Genomic DNA, 26,037 nt, shown 5'->3' with positions numbered 1-26,037 from the left:
CTGCCAACCTCACTCCGCCTCCCTCACTCTCCCACCCTGGGCTAGATGCACTGCTCACAAGTGGCCACATCTTTGAGTAAGCTGTTAGCTCCATTTGGTGACTTTGAGGTCTGAAACTTGTTCCTTAATTTGAGGAAAGGATTTGGTATCACTGCTCTTCCAAACTGATCACTGCTTTTCCAAGTTGTAGTAATCAGTTTGGGCTTGACAAATTATCAGGTGATTCTTCTAAGGAGAAAACTCAACCCATGATGAGTGGGGTTTCTGGGATTGGCTGGTCATTGTTTCTCCTTCCGGGGCTCAGCAGCTGTAGTCTAGGCCCCGTGTCCTGATCCCTGCCCTTTTGGTGACAATATTCTGTCTTCGCCTGCCTCTCCTGTGCCCTTCCCTCTGACATCTTTATGGTACTCTTACTTAGAAAAAGAAGACCACAACCATCGCAGTGGAAGTGAAGAAATCCCAGCACAAGTATGTCATTGGGCCCAAGGGCAATTCCTTGCAGGAGATTCTCGAAAGAACTGGAGTTTCTGTGGAGATCCCACCGTCCGACAGCATCTCTGAGACTGTGATACTTCGAGGGGAGCCTGAAAAGCTAGGGCAGGCACTGACTGAGGTCTATGCCAAGGTAACTGCCTCCCAGGGGATCCAGGGCCCGGTCCGTGTTGGGTCAGGGTGCTCGTCTATCGCTAAGTCCAACTGAGCAACCTGGTGCGTGCTTAGGTAGCCTGGATGTTGGTTTGTTTGCTTGTTTTCCTAGGCCAACAGTTTTACAGTCTCCTCCGTCTCTGCTCCTTCTTGGCTTCACCGTTTCATCATTGGCAAGAAGGGGCAGAACTTGGCCAAGATCACTCAGCAGATGCCAAAGGTGAGGGAACATGACCTGCTGCACTGGGTTGGCCTTGCATTCTGTTGTCCTGTTGCTGACTAACTTTTGTTTTGGTGTTGCTGTTTATCCCCTGGGGTGCCTTTGAAGACGGTGGCACATTTTTTTTTTTAAATCAGAATACGTTTTTTTAAATACCTCTTTTTTTAAGATGCCTTTTGGTCTTTTTAGCCAGAGAGAATGCTAAGTTTGATGAATATCTTAAGAAATACCTCACTTAGTTACTGTGGCATAATAACTTCCTAATAGTTATGTCTGCAAATTCTGAAGAGCAAAATTTGTCTACAAACTGTATGAAGTGTAGAGCTCGTAGACTTGTCCTCTGTACCTCTGTACCTCTGTCCTGGAGGCCTCAGTTTTCCCCAGGAAACACCAAAGGACACACCATTGTGTTGGATTCCTGTTATGTGTGGGTGTCGTGTCCTATTTACCCTGTAGCCACTTTATTTCTAAGATCAAAGTCCTGGTCACACTTAATGTGATAACTTCATGAGGCTAGTCCCCTATGAAGTCACCTCCTCATCTGGTGTGTTATAAACAGGTGGTCTGGTAACCACCCTTAGGCAGCTATACTGGGGTTAAAATTCTGTCCCTGTTAGCTGTCTCATTTTTCATGCAATCAGATGGGAGTAGGGGTTCTACAGTGAGAGTGATATAGGAAGGTGTGCTAAGGTATTTCATGCTTTAAGGTATTGGTGACAAGCACAGTGTGAAGGATTTCACAGTTCCTGTTTTTGGTAAAGGGAAGATGATTAGACTATATTAAGTAACAAAATAATGGTTGTCCTCAGGCCCCCTTTGCACTTTTTCATGATGTTGGTGGATTTGAATTCTCGTGAAGCAGTTTGGAATCAGTCGCTGCCACTGTGCCATCTCGTGTTCACTGTCCCTTATTTTGGTGCGGTAGGTTCACATCGAGTTTACAGAAGGCGAGGACAAGATCACCCTGGAAGGCCCCACGGAGGATGTAAATGTGGCCCAGGAACAGATCGAAGCTATGGTGAAAGACTTGGTAAGATGCCCCTGTGAGTGTTCCAAGTGCTTTGAACTGGGGATGGGCTGTCATTGTGTCGTGTGGCAGTCAGGCTTCATGGGTGGGCGTAGAGACAAGAGGCTGGCCCAGTCGGAGAGTGGTGCATTCTGAGAGTTAGAAGCTGGCCAGAGCCATGGAGAGAGAAGACATTATTGAGGAAGGGTCTTTCAAGGGGGCCAGAGGGATGAGATTGCAATAGTCTTGATGGCCGAGTGGTCAGAAAAGGCGGGAGCTGCTGGCTCTCTCCTCTGGTTCTGGCTGCCCAGCTGGCATGTCTCATGGATGTGCTCTGTGTCCTTGCAGATTCTCCGCATGGACTATGTGGAGATCAGCATTGACCACAAGTTTCACAGACACCTCATCGGGAAGAGCGGAGCCAACAGTGAGTGAAGTGGACACCATGGGGGCAGGCTGGGAGAAAAGCCACCAGCTATTTGATTGGGTGCCCTCACCCAGTTGTTTGGCCTAGAGATGAATGTGATCAACTGGGTCATTTCCCTGAGTTACCCACAAGGGCCATGGCAAAGGGACTCCCCTCCCCAGGGTGTCATCCTGCATGTTTCAACCAGAGCTGCTGGGTGAAGTCCACCAGTGTTGTCCTCCTCACCTCTAACCCCTGACCTGGAGCTCACCAAGGAGTCGGACGTTTCTAGACTCATGCCCAAGTCAGACAACTCAGGGAGGGATTCTGTTGGACAAACAGTAATATGTGAGCCCAGGTTCTGTGTTGGATTACCTGTGTCAGGTAGGTAGCACAAGGTGGGGCAGCATTGGAAATGTGTTAGGTGAGTTCTGCTTGAATCCCAGGATGTGTTTTAAAATCTCCTCCTTTGCTCAGTTTAACTGCTTGGCCATCATGCACATCACAGTGCTTACTAGTTCTGGAGACAGTCCTGTGTTTCACCTTCAGTGGGAGGTGAGGGCTAACACTTAACCTGGTCGTGGGTCCTTCCCTAAGTTGCAAGGACTTCACCTCACTAAGCATGATGTCTCTGTGAGTGCGCCCTCTTTGGATTTTGCCCTGTGTGATCCCTTTTTTTTTTTTCAGAGTACATGTAAACTTGTCACCTGCTTTATTTGGTGCCAGTTTTGTGTTATGGAAGCATTTTAAACAATAGACGACATTGCACGCACTCAGAGCAGCTCCGGTCACTGCTCACCTGCACACACCATAAACTTGCTTTGGTTCTCTTTGTTTATTTTGGTTAACTGTAGTGTTTCCTTAAGAATGTAAGGAAATGCAATGCTAATATTAATCTCTGATTTCTGCTCCCAGGACGTGTGAAACAACTCAGTGTGATTCAGAGAATTGTGTCTGTTCTGTTTCTTCTGGTTCATTTCCTAACCCTTGTTTTCTTTCATAATCTAAAACCTGCCACCAGCTTCTGTGTGCTTGTCTGTTGTCCTGCATGGTTCCACCTTGGAACAGTGCCACTTCCGGCCCATGTCCTAGCACATGGGCTCATGGCTATCTCTGTGCTTGGAACCCTCCCTGTGACCCTTTAAGGAGTTTGGCTTCCCTTATTACACAGTGGACCAAATGCTGACCCTGTTTCTGGTGATAAGGCTTCTCCAGGGTGTGGGGCCAGATCTCTAACGGTGGGCAGTAGGTGCTAGAGAAGGTGCAGGAGGAGGGTTTTCAACTCCACCTGTTTTGCAAAGACAGTGAAGAGCTCAGTTTGCACCTGAGCTGACAATGGAGTGTTAGGCAACAGCATGGCCGCCAAGGGGTTCTGAGGTAGTTGATGGGGGTGCTCTTATTTTCAGTTAATGTAAGGGCTTCTGGTTTTTAATTTTTATTTATTTTTTAAATTTTATTTATTTATTTTCAGAAAGAGAGAGGGGGAAAGAGATAGACACATCAACGATGAGAGAGAATCATCAATCGGCTGCCTCCTCACAACCCCCACTGGGGATCAAGCCCAAAACCAGGGCATGTGGCCTGACCAGGAATCGAACTGTGACCTCTTGGTTCATGGGTCAACATTCAACCACTGAGCCATACTGGCCGGGCTCCTACGACATTTGTCACAAAAACATCACCAAATTTTAAATGAAAATCCAAAACTCTTAAAATATTAAACATGAAATGTGAGCTACACACATATTTGAGAAAAATTAATGAAACAGAATAATTCTCTCTTCACCACTCATTCCAATTTAGGGTCATGTGTGGCTGGAGCCTCTCCTGGCAGCTCAGGGTATAAGGTGGGACCCACCCTGGACAGGTGCCCTTCCAACTCCAGGGATTCTGAGGGACTTTTTTGGATTTTCAAAGGCAGACAGATGACTCGTGTGTGTGTCTAAGATTGAGAGTCACTGGTATGACGTTATCTGCACACTCACAAAGATGGGGACAGTGCAGACAGGGCATTTCCCTCACGTGCACATCCTTGTAATGTGGAAGGAACCTGGAGTCCTCAGAGGAAACTCCACACAGTCCACTGGGAGTCAACTTTTTTCTCATCAACATAACGAAAGCATGTTGAGCAAAACGACGTTATGTGAGGACCTGCTGTATTCTAAGCCTTGGACACACTCCAGATCAGCTTAGTCTCAGGCTCTGAGCAGTTGTTCAGCATGGACAGGTCGATGCTCCATGTGGTCAGTCCTGTGGAGATTGTGCCCAGCTCCTGCTAGAATAGGGGCAGTCTTGCTCTGGGGGGCCTCATCATCCTTTCTGCTTTGGGGTGACTGGTTAGGTTATTTGGGGCTTTAACCATGTTAATCATTGGTGGACTGTAGTACAGTCTGAGTCCAAAATGTTTCCTTTTGTTCTTAAGTCAACAGAATCAAAGATCAGTACAAGGTGTCTGTACGCATCCCTCCCGACAGCGAGAAGAGCAACTTGATCCGCATCGAGGGGGACCCGCAGGGTGTGCAGCAGGCCAAGCGGGAGCTGCTGGAGCTTGCCTCCCGCATGGTGAGCCCTGTGGCGGGTCCTGCGGGAGCATTGTTGACATGACCTAGAGAATGGAATCGCTAAGTGTCTCGTTGGGCTACTGCTATGCCGGGGGGCTCTGGAGATCTGCAGTGGAGAACTCAGCCTTGGTCAAACCCTGGCTTCCATGACGTGTCAGTACCAACTCCAGGGATTGTGAGAGACTTTTCTGGATTTTCAAAGGCAGACAGATGACTCGTGTGTGTCTAAGATTGAGAGTCACTGGTATGACGTTATCTGCAAACGGGACACAGTGGGCCTTGTTCGCTACGTCCGGATTAAAGTACTACGCTGTCCTCGGCCTGCTACCAGCACCCGACTGAGTCAAATACACATAACCACACAATAGTGAGTCTCACCCTGGGCTGCACGTGACTCACTGGGGTGCCTTTGACTCCAGATGAGTCCAATATTGTATGAGTGCTCAGAGCTTAGCATGAACATGTACAGACTCTCAGGAAAGCCCAAGGCAATGTAGGACTTCTACCCCGTCAGGGTAGGAGCAAGTCCCAGGGTCAGCTTCCTTTACCCTGGCGTTCTTATAGATCAAGCATGTCAAACTCAAAGGCTAACATGGGCCAAATAACAAGGTTTAAGTTTATGTGGGCTGCAAAAAAAACAAAAGCTTCAATTTTCATAGAAACGTAGGTTTATTTCGATAGAGACATGCTGAATACAAAGGGCTGAAATAAATGAGTAATCGTTAACATAAAATAATAGAACGTTTTAATAAAAGTTAATATTTTTTCTTGTACATTAACTCACCAGACACTAAATAACTGCACAAATTAATAAGCATAACGCAAATCTATTTTTCTTGTTCTCCGAAAGCAAAGTATTTCCTGTTGCACACACCAAACAAGTCAGTACAAGACTAATGACATGGCAATTGGCTGCTAAAATATTTGCTGCTGGTATTAGTGGAAAGAAATGGTGCACCTGCCCAGCTTAAGAGGAATGAATGCAACACAATTATAGTAATCATTCATTAGCAAACATAGCTCGTTAATAATAACTAGAAACCTGGTGCAGGGATTTGTGCACTGGTGGGGTCCCTTAGCCTGGCCTGCAGTGATCCAGCCGAAACCTGCTCTCCAACATCCCCCAAGGGGTCCCGGATTGTGAGAGCGCGTAGGACCCCACCAGTGCACGATCTGGGCCAGGGAGTGACTGCGGAGGGCTCCATGGCATGTCCAGCCACGTCTCACCCAGTCCCTATCAGCTGGACCCCAGCAGCAAGCTAACCTACCCGTCAGAGCTTCTGCCCCCTGGTGGTCAGTGCACATCATAGTGACTGGTTGCTTAGGCTTTTTATATATATATATATAAAATGTATAACAGGATATTATAAAAATTAAGTTATGAAATTTTTATTAAAACATTTCTTACATACCATATTGGCTGGGTCACAAAAATATTGGTTGTGGGCTGCATGTGGCCCAAGGGCCGCAAGTTTGACATGCTTGTAGAGGTTTTCACTACCCATGCGAAGGTTCCCAAATTGGAGGCCAGCTTTATGTAGTAACTTCGTGGCCTCAGCTATAGTCCAGGGCATGGCATGGCCTTCTGCCACTCTCTGGCTGTCCCTGAACTTACTCCTCAGCCTGGGAGTGTCCTAGGTTCTCCCCTGCATCAGCCAGCTCTTATCCTGACCATCCATGGTCCCTTACTCTGGCGTCTAGTTACTAGAGTGCTGAACACTCGTTTCTCTGTCACCCCAATGCTCCAGAATCTCCCAGATAGGTAGTGTTTTTCCCTGCTTTCCACCCCTGCTATATATCTTCTGATGTAACGGGCCCTCAGGAGCAGCGGCCGTCATCTGGTTGGCAACTGCTGCTCTGGAGGATAGTGTGGACCATGGAGGTTCAGTGCCCCATGTTGAGTGATTGTTAATGCACGTGGGCAGTCATCCCAGCCTCCTGGTGGTGAGGAGGGATCATTCCCTGCTGTGCAGTGTCAGGCCTCAGTTCTTGTTAAAACACAGCACTGAGTGAATGGCACTGGTAAATATGGCTCCTGCAGTAGCACTTTTGGTTGGAGGGGTCTGCACTCAGTTCTTTCATTACACTTTGTTCAGGAGAACAGTGTGCACCCAGGGCAGCACACAGTGTGGCAGGTGGAGAGGGCAGGTAGCTAGTGGGTGCTGTCTACTGGCCAGTGTGGCTGGCACTACCTCCCTCCTGTGAGGGAGGTTGTTCACCTTGCTTGTAATAAGTGCATTTATTTCCTGTCCATGTATTTTCAGGAAAACGAGCGTACCAAGGATCTAATCATCGAGCAGAGATTTCATCGCACAATCATTGGGCAGAAGGGTGAACGGATTCGTGAAATTCGGGACAAATTCCCAGAGGTAGTTGCCCAGCAGCCTTATTTTGATAACCCTCCGGCAGCGGTCTGATTGGCACTTGGGAGTGTTCAGTTTTTTAGCGTTCTTACCAATAATCGAACTTGGTCTCCTGGTGATTTATTCTAGGTTATCATCAACTTTCCAGACCCAGCACAAAAAAGTGATATTGTCCAACTTAGAGGGCCCAAGAATGAAGTGGAAAAGTGTACAAAATACATGCAGAAGATGGTTGCTGATTTGGTAGGAGATGCTTTCCATCCTTTATTGTGTGATGGTGGCGGGGGGGGCTAGGGGACATGTGCCATCAGCACACTTGGGCATTAGGTGAGTCTGCCGTCTCAGGGACTTGGGACAAAGTCATGATGCTACCTTTCAACACCTGAAATTACACTGGCAGAAATTGTCACAACTTGAATGTTCCATGGAATTAAAGTGGGGAGCTCCTCTATGTCTCATACTAAGTGACCTTGTTTCCTTCATGGGAACTGTCCCATTCAGTGAGGAGAGAGACTTGTACAAGTAGTGTCATTTATGGATTGTTCCTTTCCTCAGACCTAGAAAGGGAGGAGATGGTTGATGGAGAGGCTGCAGGTGTCCCTGTGCTCTCTACAGTCACTTGTGGGCATGCACTTAGCTTGTGACCCCCTGGGAGAGGAGCTGCCTGGGCTCCTTAGCACTGGGCTTTTCCTGCTGCCCAGTAGAGCTGGGTGTTCTGAGCTTAATCCTCTTTTTGTCCATCCCCAGCCTGCTCCCCTCCTGTAGTGGCACCCACTCCCTTTTACCCTAGAGCAGTGATGGCGAACGTTTTGAGCTCGGCGTGTCAGCATTTTGAAAAACCCTAACTTAACTCTGGTGCCGTGTCACATATAGAAATTTTTTGATATTTGCAACCATAGTAAAACAAAGACTTATATTTTTGATATTTATTTTATATATTTAAATGCCATTTAACAAAGAAAAATCAACCAAAAAATGAGTTCGCGTGTCACCTCTGACACGTGTGTCATAGGTTCACCATCACTGCCCTAGAGGGCCAATTGAGGGCACCTGGGTAGACTTGATTGCTTCTGGATTGTGGAACACACATCTGACAGGTTGTAGGGTCTGTGGCAGTCCACTTTTTATAAAAGGGGGCCCTGCACCTGTCAACTGTGACAGGCCAGGTGAGTTAGTTGTTGAGTAGTTATCTCACCCATCCTCATGACGACTTCTGAAGGTCAGAAAGTAAGAGAGACGCAGGGCAAAGTCTTCCCTAGCATTCTGTCGTTTAGGGACGCTCTAACTTGACAGTTAATCTGGCAATCTCTTGGTTTTAAGGTGGAAAATAGCTATTCGATCTCTGTTCCGATCTTCAAGCAGTTTCACAAGAACATCATTGGGAAAGGAGGCGCAAACATTAAAAAGGTGACTGGCCGGCTTGTCCCCGGAATCGTGGCTCTTCTCACCTTGCCCTCCATGGTCCTGTGCTATTCTGGCTTTAAATTTGAAGGAGGGGCCTTACTTCCTAGCTCTGGGCTCCGGGTGTCTCAATGGTAGTTGCTTCTCACTGCGTCTTTCTCGTAGATTCGTGAAGAAAGCAATACCAAGATCGACCTTCCAGCAGAAAATAGCAACTCGGAGACCATCATCATAACAGGCAAGCGGGCCAACTGCGAGGCTGCCCGGAGCCGCATCCTGTCCATCCAGAAAGACCTGGTAATGTGGAGCTGGCTGTAGGACAGGCTCTGGCCTGGGGCCAGGAAGGGACAGGAGGACCAGAGCCCCTCGTGGAGGAGCTTTGGTCTGGGTGGTGATCTCTGGCAGTGTTACTGATAGTCCTAAGCAGTAGTAGCATTTGACTTGGGTGCTGGGAAATTTTCATGTCCTCAAGGTGTTATATTTTTCCCAATTTTTGAAAAATGAACATGTAAGAAACTGAACATATTTAAAGTGTGCAGTTGGATACATTTGCCATATGTATATGTCCATGAAATCCCCTCCACAGTCAAGATAATGCACTTACCTATCACCCCCAAAATAAGCCTTGTGCCTCCCCCCTTTTTTAAATATATTTTTATTAATTTCAGTGAGGGAGGGAGAGGGGGAAAGAGATACAAATATCAGTGATGAGAGAGAATCACTGATTGGTCGCCTCCTGCACGTCCCCCACTTGGGATGGAGCCCGTAACCCAGGCATGTGCCCTTGACCAGAATTGAACCTGGGACCCTTCATTTTGCAGGTCAGTGCTCTATCCATTGAGCCAAACCAATTAGCACCTCTGTCAAGCGTCACTCTCCCAGCTCCCCCACTGTGTCTGTCGAACCCCCAGTCCGCTTTGTTAAAGTAGATGAGCTTGAATTTTCATGTGATTGTCTAAGAGAGTCATAGTATCTATTCTTGAGTCTAGTTGCTTTCACTTTGCATAATTATTTTGAGATTCATCCATGTTATGTATATCAGTCCTTCATATTTTTTAAATATATATTTTTTATTGATTTCAGAGAGGAAGGGAGGGAGATAGATAGAAATATCAATAATGAGAGAATCATTGATTGGCTGCCTTTTGCATGCCCCCTACTGGGGGGGATCAAGCCCACAGCCCAGGCATGTGCCCTTGGCCGGAATTGAACCTGGGACCCTTTAGTCCGCAGGCTGACACTCTATCCACTGAGCCAAACCAGCTAGGGCCGTACTTCATTTTTTAATTGAGATATAATAGACGTACAACATTATCCTTTGCTTCACTCATCTGCACAGACTAGTCCTTCCTATGGCTATTTTTTTTATTGTATCACCAGCTTTGTAGTTTTCTTCATGTTTCTTTGCTTGGAGTTCATTGAACTCCTTGGATATTTGAGGTTAGAGTTTTCATCAAATTTGGAAAAATTAAGGTCATTATTTAATAGTTTTTTCTGTCCTCCCCTTCAGGGAGTCTAATTACTGAGTGTTGGGCAGCATGACATCCTACCATTCACTGGCTCTCTGTTTATTTGGGTGGGGAGGGGGGGTTGCTAAGTTTTTCTTCATGAGTTTCTTTCAATTCATTAGTTTTCTGCAATGTCTATTCTGCCTGTGACCCCATCTGATATATTTTTCATTTCAGATACTATTTTCACCTGTAGAAGTTCAATTTAAATTTTTTTGGTTTTATACCTGACACATTTAGTCATTTCCTTTGGCTTCTTGACTGTATGCTGTATAGTGAAAATACCTGTTTTAGTGTCATTCCTGGGTTGTTTTCTATTGTTTTATCCTGGTTGTGGGATTTTCCCCTGTGTCTTTGCATATCCAGTATTTTTCTTATTATGCCAGACATTATGAAGTTTACTTTGGTGGATGCTGGATACTTTTTGTGGTTTCTGTAAATACCTTTATGCTTTATTAAGTTACTTTGAAACAGTTTGCTCCTTTTTGGACTTGTTAGGTGGAGTCAGGATGGTGGTGTAGGCCCAGTTGTTCCCTCTTGAGGTGAGACCCTTCTGAGTACTGTGCCCAGGGTCCTATACTTGTGGACACTGACTAAGCTGCCATCCCCGTGTTCTCTCGTTCTGCTAGTTCTTTCCCTGGCCCAGGCAGTCTCCCTACATGTGTCAATAGGGGAGTCTCTCTCCACATTCTCTCTTCTTGGGCTCTGACCCACCAGCTCCTAGCACCTTGATCTTCCTGGGCTGTCAGCTTTGTGTCCTCAGTTCAGGGGCTCAACCAGGGCGCAGTCATAGGGATCACCTCATTTGCTTTTGTCTCCAGGGTCTTGAACACCATTGTTTCATGTGGCAGATAAATGCAGTCTTTGTTGTTTCATCTTGGTAGGAGGCAGAGTCCTTGCTTATATATAGAGTTTAATGGGAAAGGTTGATCCGTAAGCATCTCAAACTTGTCTTTACTGCTCGAACCAGAGAGGGCCTGAAGGAGCAGCGCTGTTTATGATCTGACATTGCAGCTTCTCTTCTGCACTGTGTGATATACACACGCACGTATGCACGCTTTGGGCTCCTTCTGCACCAGGTCTATTGAATACTCACCACACTGATTATGGCTGACTCTCACTCTTGCCCTTCTTGCCACACAAAAATGTGGTTCTCTTGTGCCGTGTGTGATTTCAGGCCAACATAGCCGAGGTGGAGGTCTCCATCCCTGCCAAGCTGCACAACTCCCTCATTGGCACGAAGGGTCGCCTGATCCGCTCCATCATGGAGGAGTGCGGTGGGGTCCACATTCACTTCCCTGTGGAAGGCTCGGGAAGCGACACAGTTGTCATCAGGGGCCCTTCCTCGGATGTGGAGAAAGCCAAGAAACAGCTTCTGCACCTGGCAGAGGAGAAGGTGAGTGCCACCACGGGAGGGGTCACTGTGTGCTACTTGCTAGAAGTGTCCTCTCTTCAGGATAGAAACTTTAAAAACCCTTTCTTTGTGGCAGGTCAGAAAACTTTATGTACCTTTATGTCTCTTTGATCTTGCCATTACTGAAGGGTCTTTTAAGGTCAGATGCCCACGTCTGTAAAGTAGGAAATCTATTGTTTACCTTAAAAAGTATTTTTATATAGTTAAATCCACCCTTGTTAATGTGTTCACAAATAGTGTTTGTGTGACCACCTCTGTAATAACATGTTTTGCTCATCGGGCCCCCAAATTCTTCATTGAATTGCCGTTGCCACCTCATCAAACCTGTCTGCCAGTCTGTGTGTGGATGCGCTGCTCCATTCCAGGGACACCACTGGTTGGAGTGGCTGCCTTGACGGGACACCTGGTGGGTCCAGCAGTGTTTTTGCATTTCAGATTGCTGTGGCTGTTACAGAACCTTTCCCTTTCCAAAAGCATTTAGAAAATTTCCGGGGGGAAAATTCCTGCTTGGATTTTTATTGGGATTATGTCAAAACTAAAGATCAAATTCGGGAGAATTCTCAGCATTTCTGAATCTTCCAGTCTAGCACGTCAATTTTTTAAGGTTTTGACTTTTCATTGGTATTTTGTAGTTCTTAGCATGCAGGTCTTATTCATGTTTTGTTCAATTTTACATCTGTTTTGTTTTTTAATGCTATCATAAATGGTACTCTTGTAATTCATAATGTAGGGCGTAGAAATACATACTTGATTTTGCGTATTGGCCTTGTTTTGTGTGTCTGGTGTAAAGCTCACTTATTAGTTCCAGTAGCTTTTTGTGTGGATTCTTAGGAGGTTTTTTTTGTTTGTTTGTTTTTTACTAGAGGCCTGGTGCATGGATTCGTGCATCAGTGGGGTCCCTCGGCCTGGCCTGCGGAGATCTGGCTGAAACCAGCTCTCCGACATCCCCCGAGGGGTCCCAGATTGCAAGAGTGCACAGGCCAGGTCAAGGGACCCCACCAGTGCATGATCCAGGCCGGGAAGGGACTGTGGGAGGGCTCCAGTGTGTGTCCGGCCCGTCTGACCCAGTCCTGATCGGCCAGACCCCAGCAGCAAGCTAACCTACTGGTCGGAGCGTCTGCCCCCTGGTGGTCAGTGTGTGTCGTAGTGACTGGTCAAACGGTTGGACGCTTGGCATATTAGGCTTTTATATATATAGATATTTGTTAATCCTCACCCAAGGATATTTTTCCATTGATTTTTAGAGAGAGTGGAAGGGAGAGACAGAGACAGAGAAACATGAGTGTAAGAGAGACACATTGATTGGTTGCCTCCTGCACACACCCTGACCAGGGTCAGGGAACCTGCAACCAAGGCATGTGCCCGTGACCAGAATCAAACCTGGGACCCTTCAGTCTGCGGGCTGATGCTCTGTCCACTGAGCCAAACTGGCTAGGGTGATTCTTGTGAGTTTTATGTAAAACACATAATCTGTGAGTGGACAGTGCACTTCTGTTATGTACACCTATGTGTCTCATCTTGCTGCATTGCTAGGGGCCTCCAATGTGTTGCATAGCAGGAGTTGATTTTTTTTTTTTTAATGTTTAACCAACCTTGTATTCTTGGGGAAGCCCCACTTGGTTTTTTGTGTCATCCTTTATTGTATTGCTGGATTGGGCTTACCTAAACTTTTAGCTTTCCATTGCTGCTATTTGCGAGTAATTGTCTAAAGTTAGAGGCTCTCTGTGGTGTTCTGTGGAGTCAGCACTTGGAAGGTGACAAAATATGGGTGTGCTGCTAGCATCCGGCAGTCCTGCTTTGCTCTTCCTTGTGTTTCTTCTTCCTGCTTGTGAGCCTGAGTCACCCTAGAGAAGCGTATCCCTCCAGGTGAATCAATCTGCCAGAGTAGCTGGCGTTGCAGCAAGCTTCCTGTGGTGGGGTCTTTCCTGGGCCCAAATTTAAAAAAATAAATAAATAAATTGTTTTTATTGACTTTAGAGAGAGAGGAAGGGTGGGGGAAAGAGAAAGAGAAACATTGATATGAGAGAGAAAAATCTATCGTTTGCCTCCTGCACAGGCCCTGACTGGGGATCAAACCCACCACCTTTTGGTGTATGGGACAACACTCCAACTGAGCACACTGGCCAGGGCTGAGTCTAGTTTCTTGGTGTCAGATGGTGTCCTGGTTGGCTAGGGTCTCTGAGCTTTAGCTTTGGGCATTGCTGGCTGTGTGAGGCTCACCCAGGCCGCTGGCGAAGGAATACCTGGACAGAGAGCACTCTGCCTTTGTTGGGAGGAGGGGGGCTGATAGTTCCGTACAGGTGTACCCCATACCATGTGGGTCCTGGCAGAGTTTGGTAATAGCTGATAAGTGACAGGCATGGGACTCTGGGTCTGATACTCTGTCTTGGTATCTTCCACTGAGGCTAAGCAAAGTACAAGGGCAGTTGGTCTGCGTGACCATACATTTCTTTGAGTGAGGTTTGATTAGCCTCATTAAGAGGACGTCGGGACAGCGTGAGGTAAGCTCCACCCCACACTCTTGTCCTATCAGGCTTCTTCTTCACCTGCTCCAGGGTCCGGGCAGGTGGCATCAGGCCAATGTATATGGGGTTGATTTCTGCAGCAAACCAAGAGTTTCACTGTTGACATCCGAGCCAAGCCGGAGTACCACAAGTTCCTCATTGGCAAAGGGGGTGGCAAGATCCGCAAGGTACGTGACACCACCGGAGCCCGCATCATATTCCCGACGGCAGAGGACAAGGACCAGGACCTGATCACCATCATCGGAAAAGAGGATGCTGTCAAGGAGGCCCAAAAGGAGCTGGAGGCCTTGATTCAGAACCTGGTAAGGCCCGGTCTCCCTGGGGCCACCTGAGCATCGGGAATGGGGCCTTCACCGTTGATCCTTTACTTTCTCTTGTCTCCATGCTACAGGATAATGTGGTAGAAGACTACATGCTGGTGGACCCCAAGCACCACCGTCATTTTGTTATTCGAAGAGGCCAAGTCTTGCGGGAAATCGCCGAGGAGTACGGTGGGGTGATGGTTAGCTTCCCGCGGTCTGGCACACAGAGTGACAAAGTGACTCTCAAAGGTGCCAAGGAATGTGTGGAGGCAGCCAGAAAGCGCATCCAGGAGATCATCGAAGACCTGGTGAGCACCCAGAAGTTTGTAGGGTGCTAGGCCTGGCAGCCACTCAAAGCTGGGGAGTGGGCTTGCCCCCAACATATCCCTCGGGTTGCAGGCTCCCTCCCTCCTCGCCCTTCCTTCAGTGGGTGAGGGCTGCCTGTGAGAAGCAATTTGGCTGTCCATTTTGTGAAAGTGCCATGTGTACAGGAACCAGCTGCCTTCCCTCCTCCTCTGCTCCAAAGGGGGGAAAGGAGGTTGACAGTGCCAGGGAGTCCATGGAGAGGTCACATAGACACACTGGGCTTTCTAAACCAGCCTGTAGAGAACTGGGCCCTCTCTCCTGGCACCTCCCTGCCATGGCCTTAGAACTGGAGTCACAGCCACAGCATCTGCAGGTCCCTATCACCTGGAACTAACATGGCCAGGTGCTAACATAGCAGGGGCTCCCTGTATGGAGAGAAATCAGATGCTGCTGTATTCAAATGTTGGTTGGGAGCAAGCAACAGAGTAGTTTTGTGTGGATGAACCATTGATGCTTTCCTCTTTTGGGAAATGTTTCAGAAGGCCTCCTGTGGCCCCTCCCACAACCCTTCTCCCTTCAACCCATTGTAAGATGAGCCCTGGATTCATCTTGGAAAAGGGGAGTGTCTGCACTCCCGGAAGTGGCTGCAGAGGAAGGTGGTGTAAACAGGAATCAACCATAAGTAGTTAACCTTAACCTTTGCCTTTGTTTTTCTTCTTGCTGTGCCCTCCTCCCCTCAGGAAGCCCAGGTGACCATAGAGTGTGCCATACCCCAGAAATTCCATCGCTCTGTCATGGGCCCCAAAGGTTCCAGAATCCAGCAGATCACTCGGGACTATAACGTTCAAATTAAATTCCCAGACAAAGAGGAGAACCCAGGTGGGTCCCCACGGGGAGTTCTATGCTAGGTGGGAGGTAGGAGTAGGAATGGTCCTGGTCTGGGGTGAGGGGGGGACATGTTTCCTGGTGAAGCTTCATCCATCTTGGTGCTGGACATGTCAGGGGACCCAGGGCTTTCAGAGGCTCAGGCTCCCAGGTCCCCAGGTGGTGGCCTCATCAGTTGCTTTAAGGTAACGAGGTGCCCTTCAGATGTCCCAGAGGCTGGCAGCCGATGACAAGGCCAGAGGAGAGAAAGGACCTGCATGCAGCCTCTTATGGAGGGGAAGCCCGTGTTCAGTTCCCCTGCTCCTCACAGGCCCTCTGAGAGCTGTGGTGAGGCTGCACCTGCTCTGCACAGCAGCAGCCTCCCTCCCTGGATCCCTTGTGTGTCCTGTGCCTCCTGAGGCCAGACAGCTACAGAAGGGATAGCAGCCTCTGACCCATCCAAGGATGTCACTGGGTGACTGGCTGCCCTTCTGTGACGGTCCTTCAGCTCCCAATATCTTGGTTGTCATCTGGTTCTGCTTTGTGTCCCCAGGATGGAATTGGGTAGGAGGTGACCTATGAGCAGGATCTGGCTTTTATCTCAGACCTAACTTTGTAAGTTCTGTGCGCTCCTCGTATTGTCACAAAAAATGCATTCTCTCTGTGACTAGTCTCCCTGGACCCACGGGGGCAAGCTGAGATGAGCTGGGGGCCTGCAGCCTGCTGAGTGCACTGGCGTATTCTGACTTTGCCTGGTGCTACAGCTCGGCCACCGAAGCTCCTCTGCGTCTCTCGGAATATAGGCCAATTTGAGTTGAAAACTAGTTAGATCATACATGCCACATTTATGTTTCACACTAGAATATTTTTTAAATTTTGATATAATTTCACACTTCAGAAAAATTGCACAGAACAGAACAAAAATCTATTCTTTGTACTCACTATTCAAACCTTCCCTGTCTTTCTCACCCACCCATCCCTTTACACGCACACACTGTGTTTTCAGACCTGCCCCTTTTCCATAATGGCTATTTCCTAAGAGTAAGGATGTTCTTACATCAGTTGCGATAACCCTAGTATGTTCGTCAGAATTTGTAGATCTGATTATGTGACTTATGAATTCATTGTTGACATTCAGATTTTCTGTTTTGAAACGTCCCCCAATTTTAATCCAGGATCATGATGCTCTAGGCCAGTGTTGGCCAACCTTTTGAGCTCGGTGTGTCAGCATTTTGAAAAACCCTAACTTAACTCTGGTGCCGTGTCACATATAGAAATTTTTTGATATTTGCAACCATAGTAAAACAGATTTATATTTTTGATATTTATTTTATATATTTAAATGCCATTTAACAAAGAAAAATCAACCAAAAAACGAGTTTGCGTGTCACCTCTGACACGCGTGTCATAGGTTCGCCATCACTGCTCTAGGCAGTTATGCCTCCTTACTTATTTATATCGTACAGACTACTGGATTCTGTTTCACACCAGGAATATTCTTTTGGTGTTAATTTGGGCGCATACATGCTCCCCAGTGTGGCCCACAGGAGCCTCACCAGCTGCTTCTGTGTCCTGTTTCAGGTCGCTTTATTCTTGTGGCTTTCTTTCTTCATAGCAGAAGAAGCTGGTGCAGCGTCACCTTGCCCCTCCTAAATCTCTCAAGCCCCTCCCACTGACTCCTCCCAGAACCAGGTCTCCTGGGCCATGGGAACATCTGTCCTCCCCTCTCAAACACGGTGGGCACCTCTCACCTCTTCTGCCACCAGTTCCTGTGTCTCGAGTACTCAGGTCCATGTTGAAGGTGAGGCAGTATGACTGAGGCCTGTGTGACCTGCCCCTCTGCTCTCTCCCCAGTTCATAGTGCAGAGCCAGCTGTTCAGGAGAACGGTGACGATGCTGGGGAGGGCAGAGAGGCTGACCCTGGCTCTCCGAGGAGGTGTGACATCATCATCATCTCTGGCCGCAAGGAAAAGTGTGAAGCTGCCAAGGAAGCCCTTGAGGTGCGTGTGGCTCCTCCCCCTCCTTGGGGGTGAGTGGTGACCTGAGGGATGCTTCCCCGGTGGCAGATTCATGGTCTAGTCACTTTATAAAGTCCTAAGTCCGAGCACTGTGGCTTGTACTGCAGGCTGTGGCATTTCCTTCCCCAGACCTGGCAGCAGCATGGGGCCAGCCTCGGCCTGCAAACCTGGGGGCTGCAGAGAGCACAGTTGGAGGGTCTCAGTGTCCCTCTCTGTGAAGTAGGGATGTTTGGACTTGTGAGGATGAGTCAAGTGTTTTTTTTTGTTGTTGTTGTTGAAATGAATTGTACTGTTACAGATGGTTGTCTTTCTATTTTTATTGATTTCAAAGAGGAAGGGAGAGGGAGAAAGATAGAAACATCAATGATGAGGGAGAATCCTCAATTGGCTGCCTCCTGCATGCCTCCCACTGGGGAATTGAGCCCGAAACCTGGGCATGTTCCCTTGACTGGAATTGAACCTGGGACCTTTCGGTCTGTAGGCCTACGCTCTATGCAGTGAGCCACACCGGCTAGGGTGAGGATGAATCAGTTTTGCAGTGAGTACTTACTGAGCGCCACCTACATGTTGGGTGCTGTTCTAAATGCTGCACACACAGTGTACAAAGCCTCTGCATTGAGCCGAGAGACAGGTGAGAATCAGCTCTCCCATGTCTAGGGGTTGGTGCCATTGGAGGCGGTTGGGACTAGGGTGGTCATAGTCCATTCTTTACCTCTGTGAGGCTGGGGGTCGGGGCAGCCTCTGTGTCTAAGGGCTCTCCCCTGCCCCTATAGGTCTCAAGTCCTGTTTTTCCTGGATTTTTGTTCTGTTGTTTTACTTCAGTAAGGGGCCTTCTATATTTAAGAGCAGAGGCTTGGGGCCAGGGTCTGAGAGCTGCTCTGCCAGCATTAATACTGGACCCTCTCCCATGTTTTCTCTGGGGTTAGCAGTGGCCTACGCAGTCCAGGGGGAACAGTGTGGAAAGTTCCGACGTGCACCGTACTTCTCTCCATGAAGTCCTGTTGCTGAGCCCACAGAGTCACTGCTCACTGCTCTGGGCCTAACAACCCTCTTCTCTGTAGGCTCTGGTTCCTGTCACCATTGAAGTGGAAGTGCCCTTTGACCTTCACCGGTACATCATCGGACAGAAGGGAAGCGGGATCCGAAAGATGATGGATGAGTTTGAGGTGAGCAGTTTGCAGGTCCTATCCCTGGATACCAGGTTTAGGGAGTGAGCTGTCACACACCCAACCCAGGGGAGGTGCCCTCCTCCTGCTCTTGGTTATCACGCTTCACACTACCCAACCTCCTTGTCCCCAGCTTGTGGGTGTATCTCCTGGCCAAATCTGATAGGCAGGTTGATCATGGCTTCCAAGCTCACCATCGGAGGAGCCAGATAGACACATTCCTGTCCTGAGGGACCCCCACGTACATCAGGTCTGTTCCTGTGTCCACCAGGTGAATATACACGTCCCGGCACCTGAGCTGCAGTCTGATGTCATCGCCATCACAGGCCTCGCTGCAAATCTGGACCGGGCCAAGGCTGGGCTCCTGGAGCGTGTGCGGGAGCTGCAGGCAGAGCAGGAGGACCGGGTGAGCAGCAGGTGGGGCCGTGGATGTTTCTTCTCTCAGTGTGGTCACACTTGAGGATCACCAGGGGCTTCTAAGAGACCCAGCACCCCGGCTACACTTTGACCAGTTAAATCAGGAGGCTGGAGGCAGACCCAGTCAACATCCAGAGGTCTTGTTAAGTGGGGAGTCTTTATCAGAACAGTGTTGCTTGCTTATTAGCAAGTTCTTTCCCAGTATATCGGGAGACATGATGGTGCCTTCAACTTTATAGGGAAGTTGAGGTTGAGAGGCCCTCTGAGAGCTTTTGAGAGCTGTTGCTGGAGAGACCCCAGGATATGCTGAAGCCCAGAATGGGTACGGTGTCCCTGCTGTTGATAAGGGGTGACAGCCCGCCCGCCCATGGTGGAGCCGGGGGTCACATGAGTGACGCACAGTGGGCGGGTCCTGGGCACTGTTAGTAGTGTTGCAGGTTAAGCAGGGTACCAACTCTTCACTGAGGGGCATGACTGAGCTCAGACATCCTGCAGTGTCAGTGTGGCACAGTTGTCTTGGGCACAGCACTGATTTTGTGGGGTGTCTGTCCTCTGACCAGGTTTCTGGCCACACACATTGGGGCTATGTCCCCTTATCACTTTGGTTCCCTCCTTTCTTTTTGGCCTTTTTAATGCTTGTTCCTCAGATCCCTGCTCCACATCTTAGGAACACACAGCTCCACCTGTTATCATCCAGGCCTCTCCGGTCCTTTTCTGAAGGCCCTGTGGACCTGGTTGTGCAGGTCAAGGCTCTGGTCTTCATCACTAGCTGATGATGGAATGTGGCACAGACTCATGGAAAAGCCATGGCTTGTTCTTGTTGCTGTGGTAACAGAGGACACTTTCCAGGTGTAGGATGGAATAGAGGCATGTGGATGTATGTGATAGTGAAGTGAAGCTCAAGGCTCAAGTGTTCCACCCTTTGCCTCATTCTCACTTGTTTTATCCACAGGCTTTAAGGAGTTTTAAGCTAAGTGTCACTGTCGACCCTAAATACCATCCCAAAATCATTGGGAGAAAGGGGGCAGTGATTACCCAAATCCGCTTGGAGCATGACGTGAACATCCAATTTCCTGATAAGGATGATGGGAACCAGGTAAGAGACCTCTCGGGTCAGATAGCACGTTGGAGTACTTTGGGGGCAGATGGACTCTCGTTGATGTTTGTCCTGACTGGGAACAGTGACCATGCAAACAGGAGGTGCTCAGCTGGGAGGTGAGAGAGCAGGATCCAGAGGGGCAGGTCTTTGAGGATTGAGTTTGGCTCTGGATTTGGGCCCCATCTTGGCATGTGCCAGTTGGGTGAGGTTTCCCTTTCATGGATGTGTTGCCATGTGGACTTGGGCATTTTTCCTGTGCCTATCTGGGGGCTCTGGCAGGGTCCTCGTACAGTTGTCCTCACAGGTGGAGCCCTGCAGAACTGCATGCCCTCTACCCTCTGCACTACATTGGGCCCACCCCATCACACACCCCTGCCTGTCTTATCTCTTGGCCCTTCCTGGCCCTCGAGGAGGTGGGGAGCCCAGTCTCTGCTTGGGTCTCCTGCAGTATTTGCTGCACAGGAGAGCACCCAGAAATGGTTCCCTGGAACCTTCTGGCCAGAAAATCCCAACAAACCTCTGCAGACTGGCCTGGTCCCACCATACTATGCCTTTCCAACCTGTGTCTGAGCATCACTGCGGACCTCTTTCCTGCTTCTCTCCCCAGCCTTCCCTTCCAGGGTCTTTGTCATTCAGAAAGTGAGGCAGGCCTGTAGGTGCTGACCTCGTATCCCTTTTCCTCTGTGCTCCCTGAACTGATCCTGCCCCAGGTACAGCCTTTCACTGCCTTTTCTTCTGTTGATCTCTGTTTCTAAGGATTATGTTTACATTGCTGTTCTTTTTTTTATTTTTTTATTTGATTTTTTAATTATCTTGATCTTGAGAATTTAGCTCTCTCCAACCCCTCACCTTTATTTCCCACAAATTTCCCATATAATTATTGGTTTTGTAAAGTCATTATTTAGTGTTTAGACTATTAACATCCCATGAACCAAGTAGGGTCAGTCAGCTACATCTTTCATACAAAGCTTTTTCCTGTGAGAATTATGCCAACTGTGTTCTGCCCTGGGTGATGCCTCACTGGGGAGTGGGGGTTTCTGGGCATTGCTGGGTGGGGACTGGGTAGGGTCGTCTCCTGTCCTACATCTGCTTCACCTAGACTCCTGGGGTTTCTCTGTCCCTCTCCCAGATGGGTCTCTTAAGTTCCTGTTCCTCTATTTCATTTCCAGGTTATTCTTTGTTTTATTTTGTTTTGATCCTCACTGGAGGATATTTTTCCAATTGATTTCAGTGAGAGTGGAGGGGAGGGAGAGGAGAGAGAGAGAAACACTGATGTTAGGGAGCCACATCAATTGGTTGCCTCCCACACACACCCCAATCAGGGAAGGGAACTTGCAATCCAGGTATGTGCCCTTGACCGGAATTGAACCCGTGACCCTTAAATTCTCAGGCCAACACTCTAATCACTGAGCCATGCTGGCCAGGCTTCCAGATGTTTATTCTTGTTCTCTGGTTCTCTTACACCATGTTCTGTTCTTTTTTTTTTTTGCGTGTATAATACTCTTCTGTCGTTAACACATTGTGCACCAGTAGTTTTATTGCTAGCTTTACCCAGTGACCAGATAAGTTTCTATTGAACGAGTACAAAATAGGTTTTACAAAGTATCATACTTAGCTTGTAAGAACATGTAATAAATAACTTAAAAATGCAATGCGTATTTAATTTTAAGGCGTGCCTTTAACATTTATGTAAAGCACTGTGTAATATGCAAACACGAGAATGCTCGTGATCCACCCGCAATGTGTTAAGAATGTGGTCTGAGGCTATTATTTTGTTTTCCCATTTCTTTCTCTGTGCCTTGAATTATCCGTTTGCTTTGCTCACTCTTTACCAATCTGGTGTGCTCATCCAGACATTTGTATGATCAGAGGGAGACCCCGGGCGGGGCACTGCAGGTATGGAGTACTGGCTACACCGTCTGGCACCTTCTTCCAGGTCAGGTCGGTCGTCTTCACTGAGACCCCTCCAGATGAGGGGCCCAGGGGGACCTCCCCAGACCCCTCACCTGCTAGTGTCCTGCCGTGTCTTTGTGGGCAGGTGCTCTTTCTTTTCCTGTGTGTTACTGGAAGGGGCAGGAGCTAAATAAATGGATATTGTTTCTTTTTACCTTCTTTCTCTTCTGAGTGGATCGGTCTTTCCCCCTGAACTGAAGCCTACCTCCTTCAATCCAGCTAACGCTCTCCAGTCCCTGTGTGCCCTCCCAGCCAGGAATCCTGGGACATGTCCTCTTCTGATGGGATTCTCCTTTCTCAGCCGCAGGACCAAATCACCATCACAGGGTACGAAAAGAACACAGAAGCTGCCCGGGATGCCATACTGAAAATTGTGGGTGAACTTGAACAGATGGTTTCTGAGGACGTCCCATTAGACCACCGTGTCCACGCCCGCATCATTGGTGCCCGTGGCAAAGCCATTCGCAAAATCATGGATGAATTCAAGGTGTGTCTTCAGGCCCACCGTGAAGGGTGTATGTTAGTCCTGGAAGCCCCATGGGTGAGATCGGCATACTCCCTGCTGTCAGAGCTTTCTTCCATGGGCTGGTAAGGGACACCAGGGCCTCAGTCTTCCTGCCGAGACTGCTGAGCACACTCACAGGCCAGCAGAGGTCTGAAAGGGCAGACATCCAAGACTCAGGTGCTCATTGCTAAGGCGGTGAGGTCAAGTGGAGTTGCAGCTGTATAGTTGATGCCATTGGTCAGTGCCCTGTGCTAGCTCCAAAGGTTTGGCTGCCTGCCACCCCAGCCAATCCCTAGGAGGTATACACATCTTGGAGTTGGGGCCTCTACACCAGCTGCTTCTGCAGTGCACTGGCCTCACCTGTGAAGATGAGGGACCATGAACCAGGTTCTTAGGTTTCATGAACCCAAAGGGAAAACACTAGGAATGTACTGTTCCAGCCATACCTAATGGCCACTGTTTAGTCCAAAATCCTCTAATGGGCACTTGGAGCCACCTCAGCTGCTATGTGTGCTCCTTCCAGGTGGACATTCGCTTCCCGCAGAGCGGGGCCCCGGACCCCAACTGCGTCACCGTGACGGGGCTCCCAGAGAACGTGGAGGAGGCCATCGACCACATCCTCAACTTGGAGGAAGAATATGTGAGTTCTGGGGTCACATGAGGCCACATGCAGGTGTTTTCAGATGCCTGCCAGGTGCAGGCGAGCCCCAGCGCCTCAAAGCAGGGTGAGCACAGTGGTGGATGCTCACGGGGAATCACTACTGCCAGCTGATCCCACCTGTGCCCACAGCTGGCCGACGTGGTGGACAGCGAGGTCCTGCAGGTGTACATGAAGCCCCCAGCCCACGAGGAGTCCAAGGCACCTTCCAAGGGCTTTGTGGTTCGGGACGCTCCCTGGACCGCCAACAGCAGTGAGAAGGTCAGACGGTGCCCTCCCTGTGCCCGGGGAGTGGGGATGCCTGCCACGCTTACCCGCCAGTGGGTGGGCCCAGGGTCAGATGGTGGGTCCATTTTGGAGCTGCCTGAGTGAAACTTGCTTAGTAAAGCTGTGCCCTCTCTGTCCCCACAGGCTCCAGATATGAGCAGCTCTGAAGAATTTCCCAGCTTTGGGGCTCAGGTGGCCCCCAAGACCCTCCCTTGGGGCCCCAAACGATAATGATCAGAAAACAAACCTCTCCAGCCTGCTGACCCAAACCCCACCACACAATGGTTTGTTTCAATCTGACTCAGCAGCTGGACCCTCCATAAATTGTTGATGCTCCCCCCTCCCCGAGGTCTCACAGTGAAGCCGGGCGCCTGGCGCTGTGTGCAGCTGGTCCTCAGGCCTGGCCAGCGCCCGGCACGTGCTCAGGATCTGCCCTTGACATCGGCTGTGGGCCAGCTTTCCACGGTTCAAACACTAATAGAGGCAATTGGACATTTCACGACAAGCTTCCTGGTCCACCGGCATGTCAATAAGGCCCTGGCCCCACTAAGAGTGCTGCACAGCTGGGGCTGAGCCCACTTCCTGTGTCGTGACCTCAGGAAATAAATTTCCTTGACTTTAGAAAAGCCAAACGTTTGCCCTCTTCCTTTCCCAGCTCTCTCTCTCCCTCTGCCTGTAGTCCAGCCCTCTATAGACTGCAGTCCGCCTCCTTCCCACTGCCAAAGCCCGCACATCCCAGACCACAGGGTGGGAGGAAGGCCCATTGTGCACACTGGAGCACCTGGACCCAGAGAGGGGACCAGGTTCCAAGTGTCTGTGCCCCTGCACCACAGGCACCGGAGGCCCCGCATCTGGTGGGCAAGGCCTGTAAGTGAGGCTGCATCTACCACCTGGGTTTGGTGTGAGCTTAGAACCACAGGGATGGGGAGAGAGGTGGCCCGCAGAGGAGACTCACTTCCCCTCCCGGCTGACCTGTCACATCGACTTCAGCTTTCCTGCCCCTCCCTAAATGCCGAGTCCAGTCTCCTTTCTACCTCAGAGCCAGTGTGGTAGTGATCTCATGGTGAGGGTGGTGCCGCCCCAGGTGCTCAGCCTCCTGATTCCAACGGCTCTGGTCACGAGTGCCTGAGTCCACTGACTGTCACAGCTCTGGGTCGCACCCTCACTTGCAAGTGGCCAGTGGGAAAGTCCAGGATGGAGAGTGCGTACACCATCCTACAGGCTTCCCTCGGACACATGGATGCCGTGTGCTGACCCTGGGAGCTGGCCTTCAGAGGCAGCTTCCTGGTCCTGGGGTAGAGAGAGGCTGTCACTCAACCTGGGCTGGAGGACCAGGTCCTGCTAAGGGAGTCTGCTTTTCTCAGGGTGGTGGGTCATTCCAGACCAGACAAGGTGCCCTGCCCCAGCCAGCATGGTGATGTGCTCTGGAGAGGAAAGGTGGCCAAGGTGGTGTGAGAGCCACAGACGGGCCCTTGGTTTCCAGGTTGTCTGGTCTCCCATCCCCACCTCTACCCCTGTAGAGGTGACTGAGCCCCTCTCAAGTTTTCCATCCAAATAATGGAGTTCCTAGAGAAGCCAACTAGTACCCCTTGCCCAGCCCTTTCCTGGGGAAGGTCACTTCTTCCCTGACCACCCCCTCCATGAAGTTTTCTATTCGGTTATTGCTCAGCTTGGCAGTCTTTAGACTGAAATTCCTGAATAGACCAGAATTGCTGAACACAAGTCTGGTATCAATTGTCTCTGAGTTCCCATTAGCTCAAGCAGCCTCAAATGTGCCCATATGTAGAAGTGATAAATTGGGGTAAGAAAACATTTGCTTCAGCTGAATAGGTTGGGTGACCCCCAAATTAGGTGGAGTCAATTGAAAAAAGTGAGAAGGGAAGTTGCTGTTTTGCCTTTCTCCAGGACCATCCCCTACCTCCCTGGTCCCTGGAGTTCCTTCTATCTGCATGAGTTTTGGAGCCTTTCCTGTTGGCCAGTGTACTGCCCTCCCCTCCAACCCCTCCCTGCCCTCTGGCATCTGCCCGAACCTCATGTTTCTGTGATATCTAACCCCCTCCCCGCAAAGGTGGATTTTTAATTGCCCCAACAGGTGTTTGCACATCTGCACTTATTCCTAAATGTAGGTGCAGCCCCCTCTCCTACACTGTGCGGGTTCTCACTGTGTGGCTGTTAGGCTCATGAGGTGACTGTGCCTGAGGCTCTCCTGCTGCCTCTGGTGCTGCTGCAGGAGCCCTGGGCAGGGGTGGGGCATGAGTGTCCATTTCCTCTTGTTGACTGTCTTCCATATCATATGTGTCCACAGTTAAAATCCATCCCTTGGCCTTAACTTTGGAGTTTGGAGATTATATGCAAACATGTGTAAAGGCTCATGAATATGGATGACACTGGAATTTTATAAATTCTAAAATAAAACCCAAAACCAGATGCAGT

The 26,037-nt window shown here is 49.3% G+C and overlaps 1 protein-coding gene across 2 annotated transcripts in view; it reads left to right on the top strand.

Moving 5' to 3' along the window:
* The window catches only part of HDLBP (high density lipoprotein binding protein), a 74,646-nt gene extending 50,410 nt beyond the window's left edge, over nucleotides 1-24,236 (top strand). For both annotated transcript variants that reach the window (XM_070422598.1, XM_070422599.1), the window contains exons 8-28: nucleotides 419-625; nucleotides 758-865; nucleotides 1,791-1,895; nucleotides 2,220-2,298; nucleotides 4,700-4,839; nucleotides 7,103-7,207; nucleotides 7,331-7,444; nucleotides 8,522-8,608; nucleotides 8,768-8,899; nucleotides 11,288-11,506; nucleotides 14,130-14,351; nucleotides 14,441-14,659; nucleotides 15,398-15,536; nucleotides 17,376-17,521; nucleotides 18,601-18,705; nucleotides 18,977-19,111; nucleotides 20,075-20,218; nucleotides 22,476-22,661; nucleotides 23,203-23,319; nucleotides 23,470-23,598; nucleotides 23,749-24,236. In XM_070422598.1, coding sequence (XP_070278699.1) covers nucleotides 419-625; nucleotides 758-865; nucleotides 1,791-1,895; nucleotides 2,220-2,298; nucleotides 4,700-4,839; nucleotides 7,103-7,207; nucleotides 7,331-7,444; nucleotides 8,522-8,608; nucleotides 8,768-8,899; nucleotides 11,288-11,506; nucleotides 14,130-14,351; nucleotides 14,441-14,659; nucleotides 15,398-15,536; nucleotides 17,376-17,521; nucleotides 18,601-18,705; nucleotides 18,977-19,111; nucleotides 20,075-20,218; nucleotides 22,476-22,661; nucleotides 23,203-23,319; nucleotides 23,470-23,598; nucleotides 23,749-23,835 — 2,925 coding nt within the window. In that variant the 3' untranslated portion in view covers nucleotides 23,836-24,236. The remainder of the gene's footprint in view (nucleotides 1-418; nucleotides 626-757; nucleotides 866-1,790; nucleotides 1,896-2,219; nucleotides 2,299-4,699; nucleotides 4,840-7,102; nucleotides 7,208-7,330; nucleotides 7,445-8,521; nucleotides 8,609-8,767; nucleotides 8,900-11,287; nucleotides 11,507-14,129; nucleotides 14,352-14,440; nucleotides 14,660-15,397; nucleotides 15,537-17,375; nucleotides 17,522-18,600; nucleotides 18,706-18,976; nucleotides 19,112-20,074; nucleotides 20,219-22,475; nucleotides 22,662-23,202; nucleotides 23,320-23,469; nucleotides 23,599-23,748) is intronic.
* Nucleotides 24,237-26,037: the final 1,801 nt, after the last annotated feature.

The sequence above is a fragment of the Myotis yumanensis genome, unplaced genomic scaffold, assembly GCF_028538775.1.
Source record: "Myotis yumanensis isolate MYYU_CA2020_CCGP unplaced genomic scaffold, mMyoYum1.0.hap1 SCAF_8, whole genome shotgun sequence".
NCBI classification, from domain to species: Eukaryota; Metazoa; Chordata; class Mammalia; order Chiroptera; family Vespertilionidae; genus Myotis; species Myotis yumanensis.
Note: the sequence above shows the minus strand (reverse complement) of the source record. Positions and strands in the feature narration are given on the sequence as shown.